At 44.7% G+C, this 27,539-nt stretch overlaps 1 protein-coding gene across 1 annotated transcript in view; it reads right to left on the bottom strand.

Annotated features, from left to right (window-relative positions):
• pcdh15 (protocadherin related 15) overlaps positions 1-27,539 on the bottom strand; it is a gene marked incomplete at its 5' end in the record, with an annotated part of 501,491 nt that overhangs the window by 351,639 nt on the left and 122,313 nt on the right. The window contains 2 exons of the mRNA XM_033034471.1: positions 5,706-5,818; positions 6,601-6,709. Coding sequence (XP_032890362.1) covers positions 5,706-5,818; positions 6,601-6,709 — 222 coding nt within the window. The remainder of the gene's footprint in view (positions 1-5,705; positions 5,819-6,600; positions 6,710-27,539) is intronic.

Below are 27,539 nucleotides of genomic sequence, written 5' to 3'. Positions count from 1 at the left end.
TGGAAGCATCACCTCTGTAATAGTTTCGACATTTAACATTCAGCTCACTGCAAACATTACCATTTCTATTCCTGTGCTTATTCTCTGTGGAGGCTGTGCCTGTTGTGACAGAGGTTCGCTATGCATGCATCCAAAGATATCATCTAAGAAGATAAAATTCCCCGATCAGATGTCACTGTAGCTGCATAACTGGCACCTCAACACATCTCAGTTTTGACTAATATTCAAAACCACCTCCACCTCCATTCGAGTCTTGCATTCAGACTCGATCAGTCTGTTAATTATGGAAACAGGCAGCAGTATAGCTTCTCCTCTCACATGGCAACACCCCTAGTCACAGAGTGATACAGCGTGAATACAGGCCCTTCGGCCCAACTTGCCCACACCAGCCAACAAGTCCCAGCTACACCAGTCCCACCTGCCTGCGTTTGGTCCATATCACTCCAACCCTGTCCTACCCATGTAACCTGTCTAACTGTTTCTTAAACGTTGGGTTAGTCCCAGCCTCAACTACCTCCTCAGGCAGCCTATTCCATCCACCCACCACCCTTTGTGTGAACACGTTACCCCTCTGATTCCTATTGAATCTTTCACCCTTCACCTTAAACCTTTGTCTTCTGGTCTTCAATTCACCTACTCTGGGCAAGAGACTCTGTGCATCTACCCGATCTATTCCTCTCATGATTTTGTACACCTTAATAAGATCACCCCTCATCCTCCTGCGCTCCATGGAATAGAGACCCAGCCTACTCAACCTCTCCCTGTGGCTCACACCCTCTTGTCCTGGCAACATCGTCATAAATCTTCTTTGTACCCTTTCCAGTTTTCCCCCTTTCCAAGGGGAACACAAATTAGATCATAGGGTCATAAGGAGTAGGAGTAGAATAAGGTCAGTCGGCCCTTCAAGTCTACTCCACCATTCAATCATGGCTGATCAATCTCTCACTCCTAACACCATTCTCCTGCCTTCTCCCCATAACTGACACCTGTACTAATCAAGAATCTATCTATTGTGTTTAAGAAGGAACTGCAGATGCTAGAAAATCGAAGGTGGACAAAAATACTGGAGAAACTCAGCGGGTGAGGAAGCGAAGAAAATAGGGAATGTTTCAGGACGAAACCCTTCTTCAGTCTGACGAAACGTTGGCTATTTCCTTCGCTGCATAGATGCTGCCTCACCCGCTGAGTTTCTCCAGCATTTTTGTCTACCCAAGAATCTATCTATCTCTGCTTTAAACATATCCACTGACTTGGCTTCCACAGCCTTCTGTGACAAAGAATTCCACAGATTCCACCCTCTGACTAAAGAAGCTTCTCCTCACCTCCTTCATAAAAGATCGTCCTTTAATTCGGAGGTGATGGCCTCTCTTCCTTGGCTCTCCTACTGGTGGAAACATCCTCTCCACCTTCACTCTCCCCTCATTCTTCTAAACTCCAGCGAGTACAAGCCCAGTGCCATCACAAGAATGATCCCAGGAATGAGTAGGTTAACCTACGATAAGCATTTGCTTATCGTAGGTTAACCTACTCATTCCTGGGATCATTCTTGTAAACCTCCTCTGGACCCTCTCCAGGGTCAGCACAACCTTCCTCAGATATGGTGCTGGCCCTGAAAATTGCTTACAATATTCCAAATGTGGCCTGACCAGCGCCTCATAGAGCCTCAGCATTAGTAAACAGTACTATATTATCCGAGGGCAACATAACATAAAAGATCACACTTGTACTCCAGTAGAGTTCTCCTGATGTCTGACAAGCACATTCAATGCCAATAGAACAGGGAAGGGAAAACCTTGTAATTGATGGTCTGTCAGTAAAACATCACCATGCTAAACCTGCCTATTGCATTAACCTGCATGAAAACACTGACGTAACTGTAACAAAGTAAATTAACTGACTGTGAGGCACTCCGGGACCTCCTGAGATGTGAAAAGCATTAAATCAACACTAAAGTCAAATTCAATGAAAGACATGCACAGAATGTCTCTCCAGCTGAGTGGAGACAAAAGATGCAATTTGGGAGGGAACTAATCGAGCTAATTATTGAGTTCTGATGAAGGGTCGGTGTCTGTATCTCGTCCCTCTCCCCTGACTCTCAGCATGAAGAAGCATCTCGACCCGAAACGTCACCTTTTCCATTTCCCCAGGGATGCTGCCTGAACCGTTCAGTTACTCCGGATTTTTGTGTCTATCCTGTAATGATGGTTCTGCTTCCCTCACAGCAGATGTTACAGGGATGATGTTGTCCAGTTGGAAAGGGTGCAGAGAAGATTTACGAGGATGTGGCCAGGACTCGAGGGTCTGAGCTAGAGAGAGAGGTTGAGCAGGCTGGGACTCTGTTCTTTTGAGCGCAGGAGGTCTTAACGAGATGATTTTATAGAAGCGTATAAAATCATGAAAGGAATAGATCGGGTAAATGCACAAAGTCTCTTGCCCAGAGTAGTGGAATCGAAAACCAGAGAACATGGGTTTAAGGTGAAGGGGGAAAGATATAATAGGAATCTGAGGGGTTACGTTTCCACACAAAGAATGGTGGGTACATGCAACAAGCTGCCAGAGGAGGTAGTTGAGGCTGGCATCTACTAGAACTCTAGCATTCTGTGTCTGACTGAACAAGCGACCTTGGTGTTAACTCATTCTTGTTTGTGAGCGTGCAGTGCATGAATTGATTGCCACATTTCCTGCGTTGGAATTTGCATTACAAACGTGTCCACTGATTTAATAATGCACTGTAGCAGCTAAGATATTCAATGCAACGTGGCTCATTTAACATGGTGGTCATTTGAAGCATGAGAAAGCTCGTGCGAAGAGGGCACATCCCTTATCGGAGGTACATGGTAAGCAGGCTTAGAACAGGTCGAGGTGGAGGAGGAATATGAGTTATGGGGAGAAGGCAGGAGAATGGGGTTAGGAGGGAGAGATAGATCAGCCATGATTGAATGACTGGGTAGACTTGATGGGCTGAATGGCCTAATTCTGCTCTTATAATATGACCTGAATTGACTGTCATGTGTCAGAATGAGGCCTAACACATATTTTTGTCCCCGTGACCTGCATGAGTTTTCTCCGAGATCTTCGGTTTCCTCCCACACCAAAGATGTACATGTTTGTAGGTTATTTGTCTTGGGTATAATTGTAAATTGTCCCCAGTGTGTGTAGGATAGTGTTAGTGCGAGATCCTCTGATGAAGACAGTGGGGAGGGAGACGCATTTTTTTAAACAACATTTAATTTCCACAAAACAGAATCTGGTAGAATTTCTCTTTCCTTGAGTGTATACCCTGAATTGTCTTGCAGACCAAAGATAGAGCTCAGAATATGTATACTGAACACGCCTGTCCTCTCTTCCAGCCTTCCAAACCCAAAGAAATTGGGTCCCAACCCAGAACGTTGCCTATCCATATTGTCCAGAGATGCTGCTTGACCATTTAATACTGAGATGAGTAAAACTTTTTAACCCAGAGAGTTGTGAATCTGTGGAATTCTCTACCCACTGAAGGCAGTGGAGGCCAATTCACTGGATGTTTTCAAGAGAGAGTTAGATTTATCTCTTAGGGCTAACGGAATCAAGAAAGCAGGAACAGGGTACTGATTCTGGATGATCAGCCATGATCATACTGCTGGCTCGAAGGGCAGAATGGCCACCTCCTGCACCTATTTTCTATGTTTCTAGTCCTTTTGGCCCATCGATTCTGTTCCGCCATTCGATCGTGGCTGATCTATTTTTTCCCTCTCAACCTATTTCTCCAGCCTTCTCACCGTAAACCTTCAACGCCCTTACCAGTCAAGAATCAAGAGCATTAATAGTTTATCATCTAGTTGTTGTTATCTGTAAAGCAGAACCAAGTTTTTCTGCAACCTAATTATCAGAATCTGGAGCTCGAACTTCTCCCTGAATATACTTGACCAAGCAATTCCATTAGCATCAATGAAAATGTGTTTAGATTCATCTATGCAAACCTGTGTTCAGCTGAGTGACTCCTACTTAAATTGCCCTTCAATCCCATTCGCTTATGTTGATCATAAATTGCCAAAATAATCAACTCTCATTTGAATACAAATTACACGTTTAAAAAAAAACTATGGGACAGTCATTGTCACTCAACCAACACAAATTCCTTTGAATATTTAAATCGTCGGAGAATAAAGAAAATGTAAACATAAAGAGAGCAAAGAGACAAATGGCAGTGGTTAAGATTAAATATTGTGGCACAACCTGGTACAATAATGTGTAGGAAGGAACTGCAGATGCTGATTTAAATCGAAGATAGACACGAAATGCAGGAGCGACTCAGGCAGCATCTCTGGAGAGAAGGAATGGATGACGTTCGGGTCGAGACCCTTCTTCTGACAATAATGTGTCATTTACTCTTCTGGAGATCCTGTTCTCTCTTGAGATGAATGTTTTATGTTACTATAGATAAATATTCTTACTCATGAGCATTTGTCGGCACTGGGCCTGTACTCGCTGAAGGATGGGGGGGACATTGAAACATACAGAATAGTGAAACACCTGGATAGTGTGGATGTGGGTGAGTCTAGGACTAGAGTCTAGGACTAAAGGTTATATCTTATATGGTGGCCGACTAGGAAAAGGGGAGATGCAGCGAGACCTGGGTGTCATGGTACACCAGTCATTGAAAGTGGGCATGCAGGTGCAGCAGGCAGTGAAGAAAGCGAATGGTATGTTAGCTTTCATAGCAAAAGGATTTGAGTATAGGAGCAGGGAGGTTCTACTGCAGTTGTACAGGGTCTTGGTGAGACCACACCTGGAGTATTGCGTACAGTTTTGGTCTCCAAATCTGAGGAAGGACATTATTGCCATAGAGGGAGTGCAGAGAAGGTTCACCAGACTGATTCCTGGGATGTCAGGACTGTCTTATGAAGAAAGACTGGATAGACTTGGTTTATACTCTCTAGAATTTAGGAGATTGAGAGGGGATCTTATAGAAACTTACAAAATTCTTAAGGGGTTGGACAGGCTAGATGCAGGAAGATTGCTCCCGATGTTGGGGAAGTCCAGGACAAGGGGTCACAGTTTAAGGATAAGGGGGAAATCCTTTAAAACCGAGATGAGAAGAACTTTTTTCACACAGAGAGTGGTGAATCTCTGGAACTCCCTGCCACAGAGGGTAGTCGAGGCCAGTTCATTGGCTATATTTAAGAGGGAGTTAGATGTGGCCCTTGTGGCTAAGGGGATCAGAGGGTATGGAGAGAAGGCAGGTACGGGATACTGAGTTGGATGATCAGCCATGATCATATTGAATGGCGGTGCAGGCTCGAAGGGCCGAATGGCCTACTCCTGCACCTAATTTCTATGTTTCTATGTTTCTATCCTCAGAATTAAAGGAAATTCTTTTAGGAAGGAATTGAGGAGACATTTCTTTAGTCAGAGGGTGGTAAATCTGTGGAATTCTTTGCCACAAAAGGCTGTGGAGGCTGTCAGTGGATATTTTTAAGGCAGAGATAGATAGATGTTTAGTACAGGTACCCGAGGTTATGGGGAAATGGCAGGAGACTGGGTTAGGAGGAAGAAATGGATCGGCCAGGATTGAATGGTGGAGTAGACTTGATGGGCCGAATGGCTTAATTCCACTCCTATCATTTAGGAGTATTACTTATACACATATTAGACCAGTTTCCTTCCAACTAATTCCTGTATTCAATTGCACCCTTGACACAAAACAATAAGTAACTTGAATTTACCTTAATGACCAAATCAAATCTCTGATGAAAATCCCTATTTATCGGTCTTAGAAGATAAAGCTCAGCGGTGACATTATTCAGATAGAAGTACTTAGCGTAATCTTCTGGCGTTCCTTAAACAAAACAGGACAGTCTTGTGTGAGCAATTTCTTCAAAATTACTGGCATTACACTTTAATATTATCTATCAATTTATCCAACCAATGAAATGATGAAACTAATACTATATGTGTAGGAAGGAACTGTAGATGCTGGTTTACACTGAAGATAGACACAAAATGCTGGAGTTCACAAATTATAGTAGAATTAGGCCATTCGGCCCAAAGAGGCTGATCATGGCTGATCTCTGCCTCCTAATCCCATTTCCTGCCTTCTCCCCATAACCCTTGACACCAGTTCTAATCAAGAATTAGTCTATCTCTGCCTTAACAATATCCACTGACTTGTCCTCCACAGCCCTCTATGGCAATGAATTCCTCAGATTAACTGCCCTCTGACTAAAGAAGTTCCTCCTCACCTCTTTTCAAAAAGACCGCTCTTTAATTATGAGGCTATGACCTCTTGTCCTAGACTCTCCCACCAGTGGAAACATCCTTTCCACATCCACTCTATGTACGCCTTTTATTATTCTGTAACCTAGCGGGACAGGCAGCATCTCTGGAGAAAAGGAATGGGTGACGTTTCGGGTCGAGACCCTCTAGAGTCTGAAGAAGGGTGTCGACCCGAAACGTCACCCGTTCCTTCTCTCCAGAGATGCTGTCTGTCCCGCTGAGTCACTCCAGCATTTTGTGTCTATCTAAACTAATACTATAAGCTGCCGCCTCATTACAAACTATTATACGACCAGATTACAAACCTTGGCAGGCAAAACAACAGAATATATTTTAGTTACCAACCGACGAGAATGCTGTAGACAATTCCCGGTCTCTCATCTGTTGGTTTAATATTGATGTCCTGATCCACAGCGAAAATCCGAGGCGTAACATTCACAGGGTTTATCCTTGCCTGAAAGAAAACGCAATTGCCGCTCTTTAAACACACCATTCAAACGTAATGCTTTCCCTCGCGTGTAAATAACATGACTGTTGTCTCCTGATAACTGAGAAGCAAACATTTTATCAAAGCATAGTTTGCTGGGAATCTGAGAAAACCACTGAAAGGATGATCCGTGACCTTCGACGGTAATCAACGGGGCATCTTGCCCAGTCGATCCATTCTTTCATCCTAAATTAGTTCAACTCCAATTAGTTGAGGTGAATCTGAACCGCAGACTCTGTGAGGCACGGGCTCGGTGGGCCGAAGGGATAGTTTCCACGCTGTATCTCTGAACTAAACAAAATTACAGCAAATTAAAACTGATGTGCTTCCAACATCAAAAAACATGCATGAAGACAGTGCCACATGATCCATATATCTAAATAGACCTACTTTGGTTGGTGTTTGTTTCACCCCTTTCTGCCCTGCAGATGAAACTACATCTTCCATTGAATCTACTACATCTGTCCATAAAATACCACACATCACCCCTCAACCTCTCGACTGTTCTACTATAAGACTTCCTTCGCCATCCATGGTTTCCTTAGAAATGTGAAAGTTAGGAGTGGTTGCAATAAAAATGATTTCTATTAAATGCACGGTTCGGGGTTTAATATGCAGCATGGAATGATGTCAACAATCCTGATTGGGCACCCACTGTGAGCAGGATAGACAATGTGCACAAGAACGCCATGCACGTGCAACAAGAAGAGAGTATTAAAGCAGATTTGGTTGCAGCTCAAGCATCTATAGCTCTGCAAGTTGATGGCGTTCTTGTGCACATTGTCTATCCTGCTCACAGTGGGTGCCCAATCAGGATTGTTGACATCATTCCATGCTGCAGGCTTGTCTGTTATTAGATGATAAATAAATAAATAAGTAGTTTGGGTGATTGTGCAGGCTTTAAACAAGAAACTGAGAAATATATTTTGGCAAATAATAAAATGTCCTGCTTTTGTCCAACAAACAGCTGACAATTATCCCATTCCTTAGCTTGCATCTCAGTAAAATTTATTTCAAAACGCATTGATAGTTTACGATTATTTAAATGGTAAATGGAGCTTCAGAAGCGTTTTCATTTTGCATGTTAAACCCACCTGAGAACCATGGGCGATTTTGCAATTTTACTGATGGATTTTTAACTTTTAATACTTTTCATATAACAAATGAATAAAGATAAAAAGTCAATAATGCCTTACTTTTGATGAAATGCAGCGAGCAAACGCGATAATTCCCGATATTTTGGATCTTTAAATCTCCACGGCAAATGTCCGCTAGCACTTCCGCTGTATTTACACCTTCAGCTCCCTCTTGAATTTACCTTAGTTTCTATCTTTTTTTTGGACTGTAAATTTAGGTAGCTGTGCCTCACGGTCACCCCGACTGGCTCAGTAAATTGCAGCTCAAAAACGGGCCGTTTTCGATGTTTTTAACGGGTGTGAAAGTGCGTGTTTTCCCATTCACTAACATGTACCGGAAGTGACGCTTGTCCCCCAGTTAAAATTTTCGGTCACGTGGGTGCGGATCTACGCTCCAGTGACCTTTCGTGAAATCACCCTATTCTCCGAACTGCTGAGTAATTCCAGCTTCTTCTGTTTTTATTTTATGTTGTTTTGATTTTGGATTTATATGTTTTGGGCAGATCACAACCGGAAATACTGAAAATTAATAAAACAATGTTCATTGAAATCCAGCAATAAATTGTCTGTAGTGTGTAGGATTGTTTTCTGTTTTGTGTGGGTGGGACGGTGGAGCAGCGGTGGTTGCTGCCTTACAGCGCCAAAGACCTGCGTTCGAACCTGACTACGGGTGCTGTCTGTATGCAGTTTGTTCATTCTCCCCGTGACCTGCGTGGGTTTTCTCCTGGAGCTCTCGTTTCCCCTCAAATTCCAAAGACGTAAGACCGAAGCAGAAACCCAGATAGTACAAAGGACAAGGATGACACGGTGGCGCCAGATTCCCGGGTTCGATCCCGACTACGTGACCTGCGCGGGTTTTATCCTGGAGCTCCGGTTTCAATAGACAATAGACAATAGACAATAGGTGCAGGAGCAGGCCATTTGGCCTTTCGAGCCAGCACCGCCATTCAATGTGATCATGGCTCATCATCCCTAATCAGTACCCCGTTCCTGCCTTCTCCCCATATCCCCTGACTGCTATATTTAAGAGCCTATCTAGCTCTCTCTTGAAAGCATCCAGAGAACCTGCCTCCACCGCCCTCTGAGGCAGAGAATTCCACAGACAGGTTTCCTCTCACGCTCCAAGGACGCACAGCTTTGTAGGTTAATTGACTTGGTAAAATTGTAATTTTCCCTAGTGTGTGTGTAGGACAGTGTTAGTGTACGGGGATTGCTGGTCGGTGCGGACCCGGTGGGCCAAAGGGCCGTGCTTTATCCGTGCTTTATCTCTAAACTAAACTAAAAAAAACTAAACTAAACTAAGGGAGATTGCAATGGGAAAAATAATTTAGTTCTTTAATAATAAATAACTATTCAAAAATAACTTAAAAGATGATGCCTGCGGTAAGAACTCAGTGGGGGATCTGCATGTGTCGGAAGGAAGTGCGGATGTTGGTTTAAACCGAAGATAGACACAAAAAGCTGGAGTAACTCCGCGGGACAGGCAGCATCTCTGGTGTGTTTTACCCAACGTGAGACAGATCAAATAAGTTGACCGATGGATTTTACCAACATAACGAGGAGCTGCATCGCAGTCTGCATAATGCATATGCTTTGAAGGAAGATGCACATTTTCATCTTCAAATCATCTTGACTGATCAAAAGGCAGGATCTTCAATATATTGCAGAAACGTACCAATAAAATGAATGTTCTCTGGCACGCCAAATGCTTTAACGTACTTCTGAATATAAGCAGATCAAAGTTTACAGAATACATATTCATTTTGAATATTGTCAAATATAGGATAAGTATGTCCTCAAAATAATTAAATGGGTTTTCAATGATTAGGGCGGCACAGTGGCGCTGCGGTAGAGTTGCTGCCTTACAGCCCCAGATTCAATCCTGACCACGGGTGCTTGTCTGTGCGGAGTTTGCACGTTCTCCCCGTGACCTGTGCTCCGGTTTCCTCCCACACTCCAAAAGACCTACAGGCTTGTAGATTAATTGGTCTGGTAAAATTGTAAATTATCCCTATTGTGTAGGACGGGCGTTAAGGGCCTGTCCCACTTGCCGATTTTTTCGGCGACTGCCGGCGTAAATATCAGTATCGCCAAAAGATTTTAAGCATTTCAAAATCCAGCGGAGACAAAAAAAATGTTGCGACACTTGAAAAAACACCGCACGTCAATACCTCATCACGCCGCGTCACGCTGAAATTTTTCGGTGACCTGATACGTAAGTCAATGATGCTGGCAGTTGCTGAAAAAATCGCCAGGTGGGACAGGCCCTTTAGTGTACAGGGTGATCGCTGGTCAGCAAGGACTCGGTGGGCGGAAGGGCCTGTTTCCCCGCTGTATCTGTTAACGAGTAATATACCCTCTATCCTGTGTCTGTACATTGTGGAAGGCTTGATGGTAATTATGTATGGTCTTTTCATTGACTGGATAGCACACAACAAAAAATATTTTCGTTGTACCGTGACAAAAATAATAAACTAAACTAAATGAATGCTTAGCTTCAACATCCCAAGCTGGGTAACACTGGACAATCTTACTATTAGATTACATTTTAATGCATACGCATGATACCCACTGAGTATTCCCTGGATTTCTGTTTTAACATAGCATTTACAGTATCATGCTTCCAGCAATGTTGGAAGGTCAGCGTTCTCTTCCTAACGGATATTTTATGTGCCAAGAGTAATTTTGAACAAATGAAGACCAAATGAATGAACTTTTTCCTCTTCGACTAACTCCTCCTTTGCCCCCGCTGCCAGCAATGCATCTCAATACCTCCAACCAACAAGGGTGCACTAGAAATTGCCTGAAGCCATTAAAGCCAACAATCCCTCGTACACACAAGGAACTACAGATGCTGGTTTACAAAAAAGAGACAAAGTGCTGGAGTAACTCATCGGGTCAGGCAGCATCTCTGGGGAACATGGGATAGAGGCTGCTTTGGGTGAGGAACCTACTTCAAACTTTTTGTTATTAGTTCTGATAAAACTAAGCAAAAGAACTTGGGGGCTGTCATGGTGGCGCTGAGGTAGAGTTGCTGCCTTACTAAGCTTGCAGTGCCGGAGACCCGGGTTTGATCCTGACCACGGGTGCTGTCTGTACGGAGTTTGTACGTTCTCCCCGTGACCATGTGCGTTTTCTCCGAGATCTTCGGTTTCCTCCCACACTCCAAAGACGTACAGGTTTGTAGGTTAATTGGCTTGGTATAAATGTAAAAATTGTCCCTAGTGTGTGTAGGATAGTGTTAGTGTGCGGGGATCGCTGTTCGACGTGGACGCGGTGGGCCGAAGGGCCTGTTTCTGCACGGTATCTCTAAGCTAAACTAAACTTGGGGCTGGCAAAGTGGAGCAGCAGTAGAGTTGCTGCCTCACAGTGCTAGAGGCCCGTGTTCGATCCTGACTACGGGTGCTGTCTGTACGGAGTTTGTACGTTCTCCCTGTGACCTGCGTGGGTTTTCTCAAGGTGCCCCGGTCTCCTCCCACACTCCAAAGTCGTACAGGATTTTAAGTCTATTGGTTTTGGTTAAAAAAATTGTGTATTTACCCTAGAGTGTAGGATAGTTCTAGTGTATGGGGTGATTGCTGATCAGAGCAGACTCAGTGGGCCAAAGGGACTGTTTCCGCTGAGATGATAAGTATACAAACTAATAAGTATACTTAGTGTTAGTTCGTGTTAATATAAGTATACTTATCATTAACACGATCCCTTAATTGCTACATCTCTTTAAATTCTCTTGCTAAAGTTTTCCAGAACTCATTCTTTGATTGACTCAAAGGACACGTTTAAATTTAATCCTGCTGCTCAAACATCTCATTTTAAATATTGCACTCAGTGTTACTTGAAATCTTTCCCACAGCGAATAATCCCTTTGGTGCACTTGAGACATATCACTTAATAATCTTGGAAAAATGAATTGGTGTTGCTTTATAGATTCTGGGTTGGAATATTTTAAGTTTTACTGACACAGCATGGAAACAGGCCATTTGGCCCACCGAGCCCATACTGACCATCGATCATCCATTCACTAGTTCTACACATTCCCTACATACTTGGGCCAATTTACAGAGGCTAAATAACCTACAAACCCGCACCTCTTTGGGGAATGTGGGAGGAAAGCGTAGCAATCGGAGGAAACCCACGCGCTCACAGGGAGAACGTGCAAACTCCACACAGACAGCACCTGATATCAGGATCAAACCCGGGTCCCTGGCGCTGTGAGGCAGCAGCTCTACCCACTATGCCGTCACTGTAAAAAGTGACTCGGTCCTTAAGGGATCCAGCCTGCTAACCACATTAACTTAAAGGAGAAGGAAACAGCTTGTGTACCAAAAGGTCCATTGGTCAGGAGAGAGAGGGGATGCAAAGATGACTTGAAGCTGGAGAAATCAATATGCATGCCGCTGGGTTGTAAGCTGCCCAAGCAAAATTACTGTTGCAGTTCCTCCAATATTTAATGTTTCAATATTCCTTTGCTCTTACTGTCTTTGCAGGAAAATACAAACCAATTAACTAAACTAATGGTTGAAGAGCATAAAAATCAAGAATTCATCTTAGGCTAGGATTCATTTTTTTGGTAGAAATGGAAGCCATATCATTTTAATGGACTTCTGCATTTATCAGAACAGGGGACTGGAGAGTGTCATAAAATGGACATCTGTTTCCTTACCACAACATTAAACTCAAGAATTCCATTTTACCACAGTTATTAAACGTCACACAATTTAACACAATATATTCTTGGCTGTGTTTCAACGATTGGCATTTTTATAACGAACATTCTAAAAGTGCTTTTTAAAATGGCCTCTCAAGTATAAAGAGAAGGCAGTTAAACCAAATATTATGCCATGAACATGAATATTGAGGAAAACATTTTGTTTTCAGGTGCCTTCATATTTCTTTTTACAATCTTTGCAGTTTTAAGTGGAATCGTGCACTAATATTATACAACTTTCATAAAATCACCACTGAAATATAAATGATGCATATAAAGTATCAATAAAGTGATGCCTTGCAGAACAATCTATTTTAAGATCTGCTGTTAATTGAAATTTAAGCATTAAATAGAAAATCTGCTGTTAATTGAAATCTAAACATTATATTGAACAGCACAGCACAGGAACAGGCCCTTCGCCCCACAATGTCTGTGGCGAACATCTCAAGATAAACTAATCTAATAGTCGAAGGGGAGAGGATAGGTCTGAAGAAGGGTTTTGGCCCGAAACGTCGCCTATTTCCTTCGCTCCATAGATGCTGCTGCACCCGCTGAGTTTCCCCAGCAATTTTGTGTACCTAATAGTCGAAGGGCCTGTTTCCATACTGTATTAGTCGATTAATCAATCGCATTAACAGTGCTATAGCTCTTCTGCAAGTCAAAGCTGTGGGGGGGTGGGGGAGGGGGGGCGGGTGGTGGGGGGGGGCAGATGTGAAGTAGAACTGCACCAAGCTGAATATAGGGTGCATATTGTGCCAGATTTAGCTCAACACATCAACATCACACTGCTGGGTTAACTCCTGAGTCCAACATGCGAGCAATGCACAGATGCACAGATTACAGCTGGCCTGGCCATTCAGGAGAACATTGAAACAGTTCCACATGATCCAGCCCATCCTGTTTAAAGGCAGATAGACACTAAATGCTGGAGTAATTCAGCGGGATGGGCAGCATCTCTGTAGAGAAGGAGTTCCTTCTCTTCAGAGATGCTGCCTGTCCCGCTGAGTTACTCCAGCATTTAGTGCCTACCTTTGGTTTAAACCAGCATCTGCAGTTCCTTCATACACACTGTTTAATGACAATATATAGAGTCATACACAGTGGAAGTCGTATCTGTCTGTATATGATCCATGTATTCCCTGCATGTCCATGTGCTTGTCCAACAGCTTCATAAACCCCACTTCTGTTACTGCCTCCACCACAGTGGTGCAGTGGTAGAGTTGCTCCCTTGCAGCACCAGAGACCCGGGTTCGATCCTGACCAAGGGTGCTGTCGGTACGGAGTTTGTACGTTCCCCCCGTGACCTGCGTGGGTTTTCTCTGGGTGCTCTGGTTTCCTCCCACACTCCAAGGACGTAGGTTAATTGACTTTGGTAAAATTGTAAATTGTCCATAGTGTGTGTAGGGTAGTGTTAATTCGAGGGGATCGCTGGTCAGCACGGATTCTGTGGGTCGAAGGGTCTGTTTCCGTGTTGTATCTCTAAACTAAACTAAACCACCCCTTCCACCATGTTCCTGGCACCACCGTTCTGCGTGTAAAGAACTTAATCTGTTTAATACTATTTCATTTCCCAAAAGGTTACATGATCTGTCTAAAGATAGTTACATTTGACAAAAACGATAAAAAAAGGCATGTAAGGTAGTTAAAGTTCAGAGATACAGCATGAAACCAGGCTCTTCACACCATCGAGTCCATGCCCACCATTGATCCGCATCGACCATCGATCACCTGTTCACATTTGTTCTATGTTAATTTCTCATCCACTTTGTGTACACCACGGGCAATTTACAGAGGCCAATTAACACACACATCCCGCAGGTCTTTGGGATGTTGGAGGAAACCGGAGCATCCGGAGGAAACCCACACGGTTACTGCAAGAACGTGCAGACTCCACACAGACAGCACCCGGGGTCAGGATCCAACCTAGATCTCTGGATCTACCAGCTGCGCCAGCGTGCCGCCCGATTAGAACGTTTGTTCTCTATGTAAACGAAACATAGATGCCCTGAAAAAGAGCTCGATGCATTGCATTGACCTTTCATGAACCATCATGAAACTTACAAAATGTGGAGATCGGTGGTTACTACCTCAATGGAAATGTGATTCGGTTGTCAGGTAACTCAAGGAAGGGTAGTAATATCACACAGATTGCTTGCTCCTGCTTGGCTTATTTTAACAGGGATAAACTGAGAAGTGTTGGGATTATCTGTTTAGTTTAGTTCAGAGATACAGCGCGGAAACAGGCACTTCAGCTCACCGAGTCCGCGCCGACCAGTGATCCCCGCACACTAACACTATCTTGCACACACCAGGGACAATTTATAATTTTATCAAGCCAATTAGTCTTCTAACCTATACATCTTTGGAGTGTGGGAGGAAATCGGAGTTCCCTGAGAAAACCCACGCAGGTCACGGGGAGAACATTCAAACTCTGTACATACAGCACCCGTAGTCAGGATGGAACTCAGGACAGCAACTCTACCGCTGCGCCACAGTGTTGTCATTATGTATTTATTAGCTTGCTGTAGACCACATATCAAATCTATAGACTGACCTCAATAAACTAATTGCATGGTTGTTGGTCTCAGCATATCGCCACAGGTATCAACAGTTAACTTAACTTCTAACCAGCTACATTAGTTTAATGTGGTTGAAGATGATGATGGAAACCATTCAAAGGCCTGGTTCGAAAACATGGAATGCCCAAGAACAACGAAGATTGCAAAAGTGGTGAACATTGCCAGGTCTATCACTGAGGTACCGACCACCCCACCATCGAAGGGATCTACAAGAGACACTGCCTCAAAAAGGCAGCCAGCGTCATCATAACCCCACACCACCCTGGCCACGCTCTCATTTCACCCCTGCCATTGGGAAGAAGGTACAGGAACCTGAAAACTGTAACGTCCAGGTTCAGAAACAGTTTCTTCCCAACAACCACCAGGTTATTACACAGTACAACTTCCAAAGCTCTAAACTCTATTGACTTGAAGATATTATTTTTGACTTTGCACTACTATTGTTTAATTATATGTCTGTTTTCTTTTTAAATATATACTGAACATTTTTCTCTGGAATACCCCACAGTCTCTGCAATAACCTGAAATGCGCAATACCCTAGGTGCTGTTCAAAATGGCGAGCAGCTTGATTCATGCGAAAGATAAATGTTGATATCATTCCAGAAATTCAAACTAATTCAGCAGTCGTGCGGAAACAACATGCGTTAGGAAACTCAATTTCATGGACCAAAGAACAAAATAAAAAGTTTTTTTTCCATCTTAAATTAAACCAAACCAGACTCAAAGCTCTTCACTATAATAAACATGAAATATTACAGAATGTTTAATATATATATATTATTTTTTTTTTTAAATGAGAGAAGTCAAAGGAAAAGTTGTTGAGGGTAAGAAGGGTGTCGACCTGAAACGTCGCCTACTCCTTCACTCCATAGATGCTGCCTCACCTGCTGAGTTTCTCCAGCATTTTTGTCTACCTTTGAAATATCACAGAGATTTATTTTACAGGCAGGAAATAGCAAATGACCAGTTCGAGGGACATGCCATCTGTCGTATTTCCATATTGGACATGAACGTCTGAAGAAGGATCTCGACCCGAAACGTCACCCATTCTCTCTCTCCGGAGACGCTGCCTGTCCCGCTGAGTTACTCCAGCATTTTGAGTCTATCTTCGATTTAAACTGGCGTCTGCAGTTCTTTCCTACACACCTTGGACATGAAATAACATGGGGATATTTTTAACAGGTAAAATGATGAAAATGACAAGGTCAAGGGACTGATGACAAGTGTTGTAGTTCAATCTCTTAGAGTCATAGAGGCATTTACATAATCGTTTTTCTTTCTTTTACTGAGTTTGTTAACATCTAGGTAGCTGTTTATTACACAAGGAGTTTGTTTTTGTCCTTAGCATCAGTTGGTATATTCAGTTATGATAGTGCTTTGGCTTTGGGCTTGGTTTTCGTAGTCGAGTGCTTATCAAGGTACTACAGCCCAAGTGCTTTGTGTTTTAATTGTAATTTGATGTGTTGCTACTTAATTCTATCCCAAGGAAGCAATTGAAATGCAGTCTAACGCAAATGAGAGACAAATTCCTGAATAACAAGCACTGTATAACAATCCACATCTAAGCAATAGGTGTCAACTACTCTACATCGAAACGATCGCCAAGCGCAGGCTTGGCGATCGTTTCGCCCAACACCTCCACTCTCAATAACCAATCTGATCTCCCGGTGGCTCAACACTTCAACTCCCCCTCCCATTCCGAATCCGACCTTTCTGTCCTGGGCCTCCTCCATGGCCGGAGTGAGTCCCACCGCAAATTGGAGGAACAGCACCTCATATTTCGCTTGGGTAGTTTACTTCCCAGTGGTATGAACATTGACGTCTCCAGGTAGTCCTTGCTTTCTCCCTCCTTCCCCTCCGCTTCCCAGCTCTCCCACAGCCTACTTTCTCCGCCTCACCCTTTCTTTTGCCCGTCCCCCCGACATCAGTCTGAAGAAGGGTCTCGACCCGAAACGTCGCCTATTCCTTCGCTCCATAGATGCTGCCTCACCCGCTGAGTTTCTCTAGCATTTTAGTCTACCTTCCAGGCATATGGAGATCACAAGAAATTGCAGCTTCTGGAATCTTGAGCAAAACACAAAGTGCTGGAGTAACTCAGAGCTGGACAGGCAGCATCTGTGGAGAGAATGGACGGGCGAGGTTTTGGGTTGGGACCCTTCCGAGAACTTTGTATTTTGCTTTATCTTTAGGAATAGATTTTGCAGGACAATAAAGCTGCCGTTTAGACTTGGGGAGATTACTGGACCCTGGTAGAGAAATGAAATCTTTATAATATCATTTATTTTGAATGTGGTTTGATTGGAACATCTTAGAATTAAGTTAAACGTCACCTGGTAAACAACATAAATGTTAAGCAAGCAAAAGGTTTATGAAGAAAGGGCATGAATGAGAAGGGAAGTAAAACAACAGAAAATGATGAAAACACTCAGCAGGTCTGGCAGTATCTGTGGGAAGAGAAACCTGATTAGTATTTCAGGTTGAAGATACATATTTCAGACTGATGGCATTTGCAGTTTAGTTTAGAGATACAGTGTTGAAACTGGCCGTTCAGCCCACCATGTCTGCAGCGACCAGCGGTCCCCGCACACTAACACTACCCTACACACACTAGGGACAATTTACATTTATACAAGCCAATTAACCAACAAAACTGTACGTCTTTGGAGTGTGGGTGGAAACTGAAGATTTCGGAGAAAACCCACTCAGTCACAGGGAGAACGTACAAACTCTGTACAGACAACACCCCTAGTCGGGATCGAACCCGGTTCTCTGGCGCTGTGAGCTCAGTCAGGCAGCAACTCTATCGCTGCTCCACCGTGCCACCCCTATTGCAGACTGTACAGTCTTTGTGATTTTCAATCGCGAGAAGCGTTTTGTTGTACTGGGGATGGGAGGTGTTACCTCTTCATTACTTAAATTGGAGGGGGGAAAGAAAGCCAATTGCAGGCTGATCAAATTTTTCGGATAACATCGATTTTTCAGGCTGCTCTGCTAAAATAAGAACAATGGATCGAGACAGAGCTTCGCATGCCACTGGGACCATCCATACAAATAAGCAGACAGTTGGTAGGTTCGTACAGAATACCAAAGGACATGAGAGCAAAACAATAGCAATAGAACTAATGCAAGGCGACTGGGAAAGGGGTCCGAGACGATTGACGGTTTCACCTCTGCAGTTTCTGAAGGAGGGAATAGAATCAAGCAATTAAAGAACGACTTGACTGATAAAAGTACAAGGTAGACAAGGTAAATGCTGGAGAAACTCAGCGGGTGAGGCAGCATCTATGTAGCGGATGAATAGGTGACGTTTCGGGTTGTGACCCTTCTTCAGACTGATGTGGGGGTGGTGGGGGCGGGAAGAAGAAAGGAAGAGGCGGAGACAATGGGCTGTGGGAGAGCTGGGAAGGGGAGGGGAAGGAGGGAGAAAGTAAGGACTACCTGAAATTGGAGAAGTCAATGTTCATACCGCTGGGGTGTAAACTATCCAAGCAAAATATGAGGTGCTGCTCCTCCAATTTGCGGTGGGACTCACTCTGGCCATGGAGGAGGCCCTGGACAGAAAGGTCGGATACGGAATGGGAGGGGGAGTTGAAGTGCTGAGCCACCGGGAGATCAGGTTGGTTAATGCAGACTGTGGGCGAAGCGATCGCCAAGCCTGCGCTTGGTCTCAACGGATGTAGAGCTTAGATAGAAGTACAAGGGTAACTTCAGGGATATTATGGACATAATGAAAATGAATCACAATAATATTGGGAGAGCTCTAATTTGAAGGTGAACACCACCTTGCCTCAACTCTTTCAACTTCTTGCATACCAAATACGCAAGCTTTCCCATGGTCAAACCGTATGGAAAAGCCACACTGGTCAGTGCGGACTCGGTGGGCCGAAGGGACTGTTTCCATGCTGTATCGCTAAACTAAACTAAACTGAACTAAACCAGTTGCCCAAGTGGGTCCAAAGCCAGAACTCCATATCCAGTTGAGCACTCGTTGAAAGGAACATCTCGATCACAGTTACAGCCTTTGGCACAAACTCAATGAGCCAAGCAGCATCATTCCGTTCTGTACAAAGTTATAATTTATCAAGTAACAAGGCACCATATATAATTGACTGTGCATTACTTTATCTTAATAATAATACCCATTATTTTTACATTTAATTTATTTTTATTCAGTAACTATCCATCAGCACAGTCAGAGCAGAGTTTGCGTTTGATGCCTAGCAAGGATTTTTTTGTTGCCATTTGCATCCTGTAAACCTCCTTGCAAGCCACTGAATCTCTTATGCATAAACACAAAGTGCGAGATTAACTCAGTTGGTCAGGCGGCATCTGTGGAGGGAATAGATGGGCGTTGTTTCAGGCGGGAACCCTTGAAGAAGGGGTATAATTAAAAACCATGTTTATCACATTGCAGCACGGTGGCGCAGCGGTAGAGTTGCTGCTTTACAGCGCTTGCAGTGCCGGAGACCCGGGTTCAATCCCGACTACGGGTGCTGTCTGTACGGAGTTTGTACGTTCTCCCCATGACCGCTTGGGATTTCTCCCGAGATCTTCGGATTCCTCCCACATCCAAAGACGTACAGGTTTGTAAAGGGCCTGTCCCACGAGCATGCGACTGCATGCGGTAAGTGCGACCAAACCGGAAGCGGGGGCCGCGCGGAGGTCGAATGATCCCCGTACAGGGCCTGTCCCACCAGCATGCGACTGCATGCGGTGAGCGTGACCAAACCGGAAGCGGGGCCGCGCGGAGGTCGAGTGATCCCGTACGAGTTGACGTGAAGTTCGAGCGAAGGCGTACGCCGTCAAGACGCTGCGTACGGCGTCGAGACGGTGTGTACAGCCTCAATACGGCTGCGGGCCGGCAGGCCGTTGCCGCGCGGAATTTTTGGACAGTGTCAGTTTATCGGAGCCCCGTGCGATGTCGGGACCAGCTCCGCACAACTCCATACGGCTCCGGCGATCGAAGTGGGACCGGCCCCGCGAGGCCGTACGGCTCAAGCGACCACGTTAGGACAGGCCCTTTACAAACCTGTACGTCTTTGGATGTGGGAGGAATCCGAAGATCTCGGGAGAAATCCCAAGCGGTCATGGGGAGAACGTATAAACTCCGTACAGACAGCACCCGTAGTCGGGATTGAACCCGGGTCACCGGCGCTGCAAGCGCTGTAAGGCAACAACTCTACCGCTGCGCCACCGTGCCGCCCTGTGATAAACATGCTCGTGGGACAGGCCCTTAAGTTAATTGGCTTGGGATTGTGTACTTGGTATAATAGTTAATTGTCCCTAGTGTGTGTAGGCTTGTGTTAATGTGTGGGGATCGCTGGTCGGTGTGGACTCGGTGGGCCGAAGGGCATATTTCCGGGCTGTATCTCTAAACTAAACTAAACTGAAACATATTTGGCTTTAGACTTGGCTTTCTACTTATGATGGAAGTGCGTGAGAAGCGGTCGACAACTAGAATGTGTAGACTTTGCTGTTGTACTGAACCAGTCAACACAGAGAAACAACACCTCATATTTAGCTTGGGCAGCTTACATGAATTTTGATTTCAAGTAACTCTTGCAATCCCACTCTCACCGTTTGCTCCTCCACCCTAGTCGGCCTACTAGTTTCACTGTTGTCCTGAGTAGTTACACTGTTCGTATCCCTTCATTATCACCTTTCCCGCAGCCAACAATGGACCATTGTGGGCTCCACCTTTCTTTGATCATCATTGCTGGCTTTGATTTGTTTTTTTCCTACCGTTCATTCCTTTGTTCTTTGTACCGTTTCATACCTCTAGTTTCCCTCTCCCCGGACCCTCAGTCTGAAGAAGGGTCTCGACCCAAAGCGTCACCTATTCATTTTCTCCAGAGATGCTGCCTGACCCGCTGAGTTACTCCAGCATTTTGTGTCTATCTTCAGATAGAGCTGGTCAGATTAGGAAGATGAGAATAAGTAGACCAAAAGTAGATTTCATACTTTTCACACAGATTCACAACTCTCTGGTAGAATATATTTTTCCTCATCTCAGCCCTAAATGACTGACCCCTCATTCTTAAACCGTGACCCCTGGTTGTGGACTCCCCCAACATCGGGATGCTTGTTGTATAAATTTGGCTCCAAGGATGTGTAGAATATGTGTAGAATGCAGGGCTATAATTCTACACATCCTTGGAGCCAAATTTATACAACAAGCATCCCGATGTTGGGGGAGTCCACAACCAGGGGTCACGGTTTAAGAATGAGGGGTCAGCCATTTAGGGCTGAGATGAGGAAAAATATATTCTACCAGAGAGTTGTGAATCTGTGGAATTCTCTGCCACAGAAGGCAGTGAAGGCCAATTCACGGGATGTTTTCAAGGGTGGCACGGTGGTAGAGCTACTGCCTTACGGTGCCAGAGATGTGGGTTCGAATCTGACTACGTGTGCTCGTCTGCACAGAGTTTGCACGCTCTCCCCGTGACCTGCGGGATCGCCAGTTTCCTCCCGCAGTCCAAAGATGTACAGGTATGTAGGTTGATTGGCTTGGTGTCATTGTAAATTGTCCCCAGCGCTCGCAGGGCAGCGTTAATATGCGGCGATCGCTGGTCGGCGCGGACTCGGGGTGGGGTGAGGGAGGCGAAGAGCCTGTTTCCGCGCTGTATCTCTAATGGGACTCAATTAACAATTCCAACCACTCCTTGTCCACAGCCGCTTAATATGCATGCACATTCTTCCCATGAAACCTAATGATGTGATGCCTGGACCCTTATAGCTGGATGAGATTTATTTAGAATAATTAAATGTGATCAAACTGTAATACCAAGAGGATACTTGGCATTTCAAAGCATATGATACTTCTCACGGCCATGGAAGTTATGGCTTCCTTCAGACTCTTATACCTGTTGAGATCCACCACTCAAGTGTGGAAGGATGAATCATGTAATTATCCTTTCCCCCATAGTCATTCCTTATTTTGCTGTAAGTACTTATTTAATCCATCTGTTAATGCTGAGATTTAATTAGCTACATAGGTCACTCGTGGCGGTGTATTCCCTATTTTGATAACCTTTTTTGCACAAAAATTCTCCTGGCGAGCTCTTTTATTCGTCAGTTTGAGGGGCTCATAAAAAAAACAGTAGCATACATCACTTCAGGCCAGATCTTCACATGTAAAACAAACATTATTTCAGTCCACTTTTTATTAAAATACCAATCAAGATCTTCTTATCAAATGTTCCCTGTTGTTTTTTTTTAGTAATTACTTTTTCGATTATGAGTGTAAATTTTAAGCCCGGGTTGTGATTGCTTTTCTGCTCACTGTGGTGACATTCCATTTTCCGACACTTTTGCTTCTCAGCCACAAGGTCTTGAATCCAGTCCAAACTCCAGAGATTCGAGAACGTGATTTAGGTTTGGGCACAGGGCTATAATGGCGTGCGGCACTATTAAAGAGATCAAGTGTTGCAAGTTGTTAACTCTAAGTCTCATCTGCCCTTGGAGCTGAACAAGGTGCAACAATCAGTCTGAAGATCGGGTCCCATCCTGAAACGCCACCTCTCCATGTTCTCCGGGGATGCTGCCAGACCCGCTGAGTTCACAAGTTATAAGAGTAGAATTAGGCCATTTAGCCCATCGAGTCTACTCCACCCTTCAACCATGGCTGATCTCTGCCTCCTAATCCCATTTTTCTGCCTTCTCCCCATAACCCTTGACACCTCTTCTCTGCCTTAAAAAATATCCACTGACTTGTCCTCCACAGCCCTCTGGGGCAATGGATTCCACAGATTACTCCAGCATTTTGTGTCCTATCTAGTCCTGTGCCAAAACCTAAAGCATGGGAAAATGGACAGCCAAATTAAACTAATCTCCTCTGACTGCACTTGATCCATATCCCTCCACTCCCTGCATATCCAAGTGCCGATATAAAAGCCTCTTCAAAGTCACTGTTGTATCTGCCTCCACCACCATCCCTGGCAGTGCGATCCCTCCCATCACCCACCCTGATTGTGTAGAAAACTTGCCCCTCACATCTTCATTAATCTTTTGAGTTGAGTATAGGAGCAAAGAGGTCCTTCTGCAGTTGTGATTGAGACCACACCTGAAGTATTGCCGGTGTGCAGTTTTGGTCTCCAGATCTGAGGAAGGACATTCTTGCTATTGAGGGAGTGCAGCGTAGGTTCACGAGGTTAATTCCCGGGATGGCGGGACTGTCATATGCTGAGAGAATGGAGCGGCTGGGCTTGTACACTCTGGAATTTAGAAGGATGTGAGGGGATTTTATTGAAACATATAAGATTATTAAGGGTTTGGACACGTTAGAGACAGGAAACATGTTCCCGATGTTGGGGGAGTCCAGAACCAGAGGCCACAGTTTAAGAATAAGGGGTAAGCCATTTAGTGTCTCTACTGTGTGAGGTAGTGTTATCGCTGGGGATCGCTGGTCAGTGCGGACTCGGTGGTTCGAAAGGCATGTTTCCGCGCTGTATGTCTAAAGTAAACTAAAAGGAACAAGCCCTTCGACCAGCATCTGCAGTTCTTTGTTTCAACATAAACCTCATCCGCACCCCCTCCAATACCTCCCCACCCTCCTCCCCCCACCCCGCCACACCCTTCCTGTAATAGGGTGACCGAAACTGCACACAATGCTACAAATGGTAAAGTAGTGAACAGCGGCTCGGGAGAGACACTGGGAAATGGAAATAATGAAATAGCTATGATCAAGGCCTTGAGTATATTTAAATAAATCAGTGTTTGAAACTTGGTTAATAGGATCCTTGTGCTCCAAGCACTGATGGTAACTCAGTGCTGGATGAAAAAGGGGGGAGATTTTACGCTTGCTATTTGCGGGCACAAGGTAACAAGGAAACGTACTGAAGGTTAAAAAAATAGATGAGCGGCAATGCGAGGATGTTGCCAAGACTAGAGGGTGTGAGCTATAGGGAGAGGTTGAGTAGGCTGGGAGTGCAGGAGGATGAGGGGTGATCTTATAGTGGGGTGTATAATATCATGAGAGGAATAGATCGGGTAGATGCACAGAGCCTCTTGCCCAGAGTAGGGGAATCGAGGACCAGAGGACATCAAGTCAAGTCAAGTCAAGTATATTTGTCACATACACATACGAGATGTGTAGTGAAATGAAAGTGGCAATGCTCGCATACTTTTGTGCAAAAAGACAAACAACCAAACAAACTATAAACACAATCATAACACACACATATACCTTTACATAATAAATAATGGAAGGAAAAACGTTCAGTAGAGTTAGTCCCTAGTCAGATTCAGATTCAAAACTGTATTGTCATTGTGCAGTGTAGGTTCAAGGTGAAGGGGAGAAGATTTAACAGGAATCTGAGGGATAACCTTTTCACACAAAGGGTGGTGGGTGTATGGAACAAGTTGCACAATGAGGTAGTTGAGGCAGGGACTATTCCAACATTTAAGAAACAGTTAGACAGGTAAATGGATTCTTCCCTGGGAAGAACAGCGTCTTCACTGCGGCTGTTACATTACTTAACTCTGTACCTCGGTGATTGCCAGTCACCCCCCCCCCCCCCGGACACTCCCACCCCCAGAAAAAATTGCACTACGACAACAGTATGTACATATATATATTTATTGCTCATATCCTATGTTCGCTCTTCTAGGGAGATGCTAACTGCATTTCGTTGTCTCTGTACTGTACACTGCACAATGACAATAATGTTTTGAATGAATCTGATGGATAGGACAGGTTTGGAGGGATATGGACCAAGCGCAGGCAGGTGGGACTAGTGTAGCTGGGACACGCTGGCCGGTGTGGGCATGTGTGGGCTGAAGGGCCTGTTTCCACACTGTATCACTCTGTGACAATGACTCTAACATGGTGGAAGATAATGCCGTGCAAGAAAGAGGATGTTTTTAGGTTCAAGCCAGAATCTATTTATCCTGAGTTAATGAACGGTAAATGAGCTATCACACTGCGTGAGCTGTTTGGGTGATGAAATGGCAGGAAGATCGAAGTGAAGACCACAAAGAAATGACCAGAGCTGCAAGATTCAGATGTTTAATGGAAGACCTTAGCAGCATCATTATTGGAAGCTGCACTGATTTTGTTACAGGCAAAGTGCAGAGGAAAGGTCATTCTGAAGACAGACACAAAACGCTGGAGTAACTCAGCGGGACGGGCAGCATCTCTGCAGAGAAGGAATGGATGACGTTTCGGGTCGAGACCGAGGGTTCAATCTGAAGAAGCGGAGCTTGAACCGGCCCGTTCGCGGAGCTCAATTGAGCCGCGGGACTGACTACCATCGCCCGGTGGGGTAGCGCCTCAGCGCTGAGGGAGAACGAGGAAGGAAGAGACAGTAACTTTAAGATTTTGCCTCCATCACAGTGAGGAGGTGCCTGGTGAACTCACTGTGGTGGGTGTTAATTTGTGTTTATTGTGTGTTTTGTTGTTTATTATTATATGTATGGCTGCAGGCAACGACATTTCGTTCAGACCGAAAGGTCTGAATGACAAATAAAGGATCTAATCTAATCTAAGAAGGGTCTCGACCCAAAATGTCTCCCATTCCTTCTCTCCAGGGATGCTGCCTGTCCCGCTGAGTTTCTCCAATGTTTTGTGTCTATCTTCGGTGTAAACCAGCATCTGCAATTCCTTCCTGCAAATTGAAACTGCAAGTTTGAATCCCATCGTGGCAGTTTGCAAATTTGAATTCAGCTTTAAAGAGAAACCGATGAATACGGCCACAGAGCTGTCAGATTGTCATAAAATATATCCGGCGTTGCTAATGTTGAGAGTAATATACTGTCCTTGTCTAGGATGCACTATCTGTGGGTTTATTTGCAATGGGATGATCTGATCTGATCGGCTGGGACTCTATTCCTTGGAGCGCAGGAGGATGAGGGGTGATATTACCGAGGCGTATATGATCATGAGAGGAATAGATCGGGTAGACGCACAGAATCTCTTGCCCAGAGTAGGTGAATCAAGAACCAGAGGACATAGGTGACGGGGCCAAAATTTAATAGGAATGTGAGGGGTAACTTTTTCACACAAAAGATGGTGGGTGTATGGAACAAGCTGCCAGAGGAGGTAGTTGAGGCAGGGACGATCCCAACGTTAAAGTAGCAGTTAGACAGGTACATGGATAGGGCAGGTTTGGAGGGATATGGAGTAAACGCAGGCAGGTGGGACAAGTGTAGCTGGGGCATTGTTGGCCGGTGTGGGCAAGTTGGGCCGAAGGGCCTGCTTCCACACTGTATCACTCTAAGACTCGATGATCCTTAACTATTCTGTGAAATGGTTCAGCCAGCCATTCAGTTGTGTTAAATCAATACAAATTGCAGCGTTTCAATAAGGTGGCTCAACGCCATCTCCTCCAGGCAACCAAGGACAAGCAATAACCGATGGCTGCCTTCCGAGAGAGCTCGTTTTAAAGATTTGTTTCAGTGTTTGAAGCTTGAAGAAGCATATCAATGCTTATATCTGCGTCGAAAAAGCGAGGAAAGATGGCATGGGTGCAGAAACAAAGTCAAGATTTAGCTGTAAAGAAACTGCAGATGCTGGTTAATAAACAGAAATGACACAAAATGCTCGAATGACTCAGCGGGTCAGGCAGCATCTCTGGAGAACTTGAAATCTGTCTGAAGAAGGGTCTTGACCCGAAACGTCACCTAATCCTTTTCTCCAGAGATGCTACTTGACCCGCTGCCACTCCAGCAGTTTGTATCTATCTGCGGTGTAAACCAGCATCTGCAGTACTTTTGCACACATGGATGGATGGCCCTTCTTCAGACTTAGACTGGCGATGTTTCGTGTCGAGACCCTTCTTCAGACCAGGACAGGTGACGTTCCACGTCGAGACCCCTCTTCTGTCCGAAGAAGGACCTCGAGCCAAAATGTCACCTATCCATGTTCTCCAGAGGTGCTGTCTGACCTGCTGAGTTACTCCAGCACTTTGTGTCCCTCTTGACTGAGATGAGATTGAGGAAGGTATCCAACACAACGGAAGGCACCACTGCATAGAAACTGCAACAGAACGGGGTGAAGCATCTCGATTGTAAAAGAGGGAGATCTCGATTGTAAGGGGCCTGACCCACTTTCACGACCTAATTCACGACCTCTGCCGAGTTTGCCCTTGACTCATACTCGCAGCATGGTCGTCACGAGGTCGTAGGTAGGTCGTAGGTAGGCCGTGATGCTAGTCGTAGGTACTCGTGGCATCAAGTAGGTCGGGGCATTTTTCTAACCTGATGAAAAATGTCCACAAGTAAAAAAGGTCGTGAATTAGGTCGTGAAAGTGGGACAGGCCCTTAAAGGAGTTCTCGAAAATACGAGCTAACATTTCCCTTTTTCTGATTTATTTTTCACTTGGCGTTACATCTGTAACCTTTAAATAAGGCTCCAATTTATTGTGAAGTAGCTGTA

This window comes from Amblyraja radiata, chromosome 15 (assembly GCF_010909765.2).
Source record: "Amblyraja radiata isolate CabotCenter1 chromosome 15, sAmbRad1.1.pri, whole genome shotgun sequence".
Classification (NCBI taxonomy): domain Eukaryota; kingdom Metazoa; phylum Chordata; class Chondrichthyes; order Rajiformes; family Rajidae; genus Amblyraja; species Amblyraja radiata.
The sequence above is the reverse complement of the archived record's forward strand: the minus strand, read 5'-3'. Positions and strand labels throughout refer to the sequence as shown.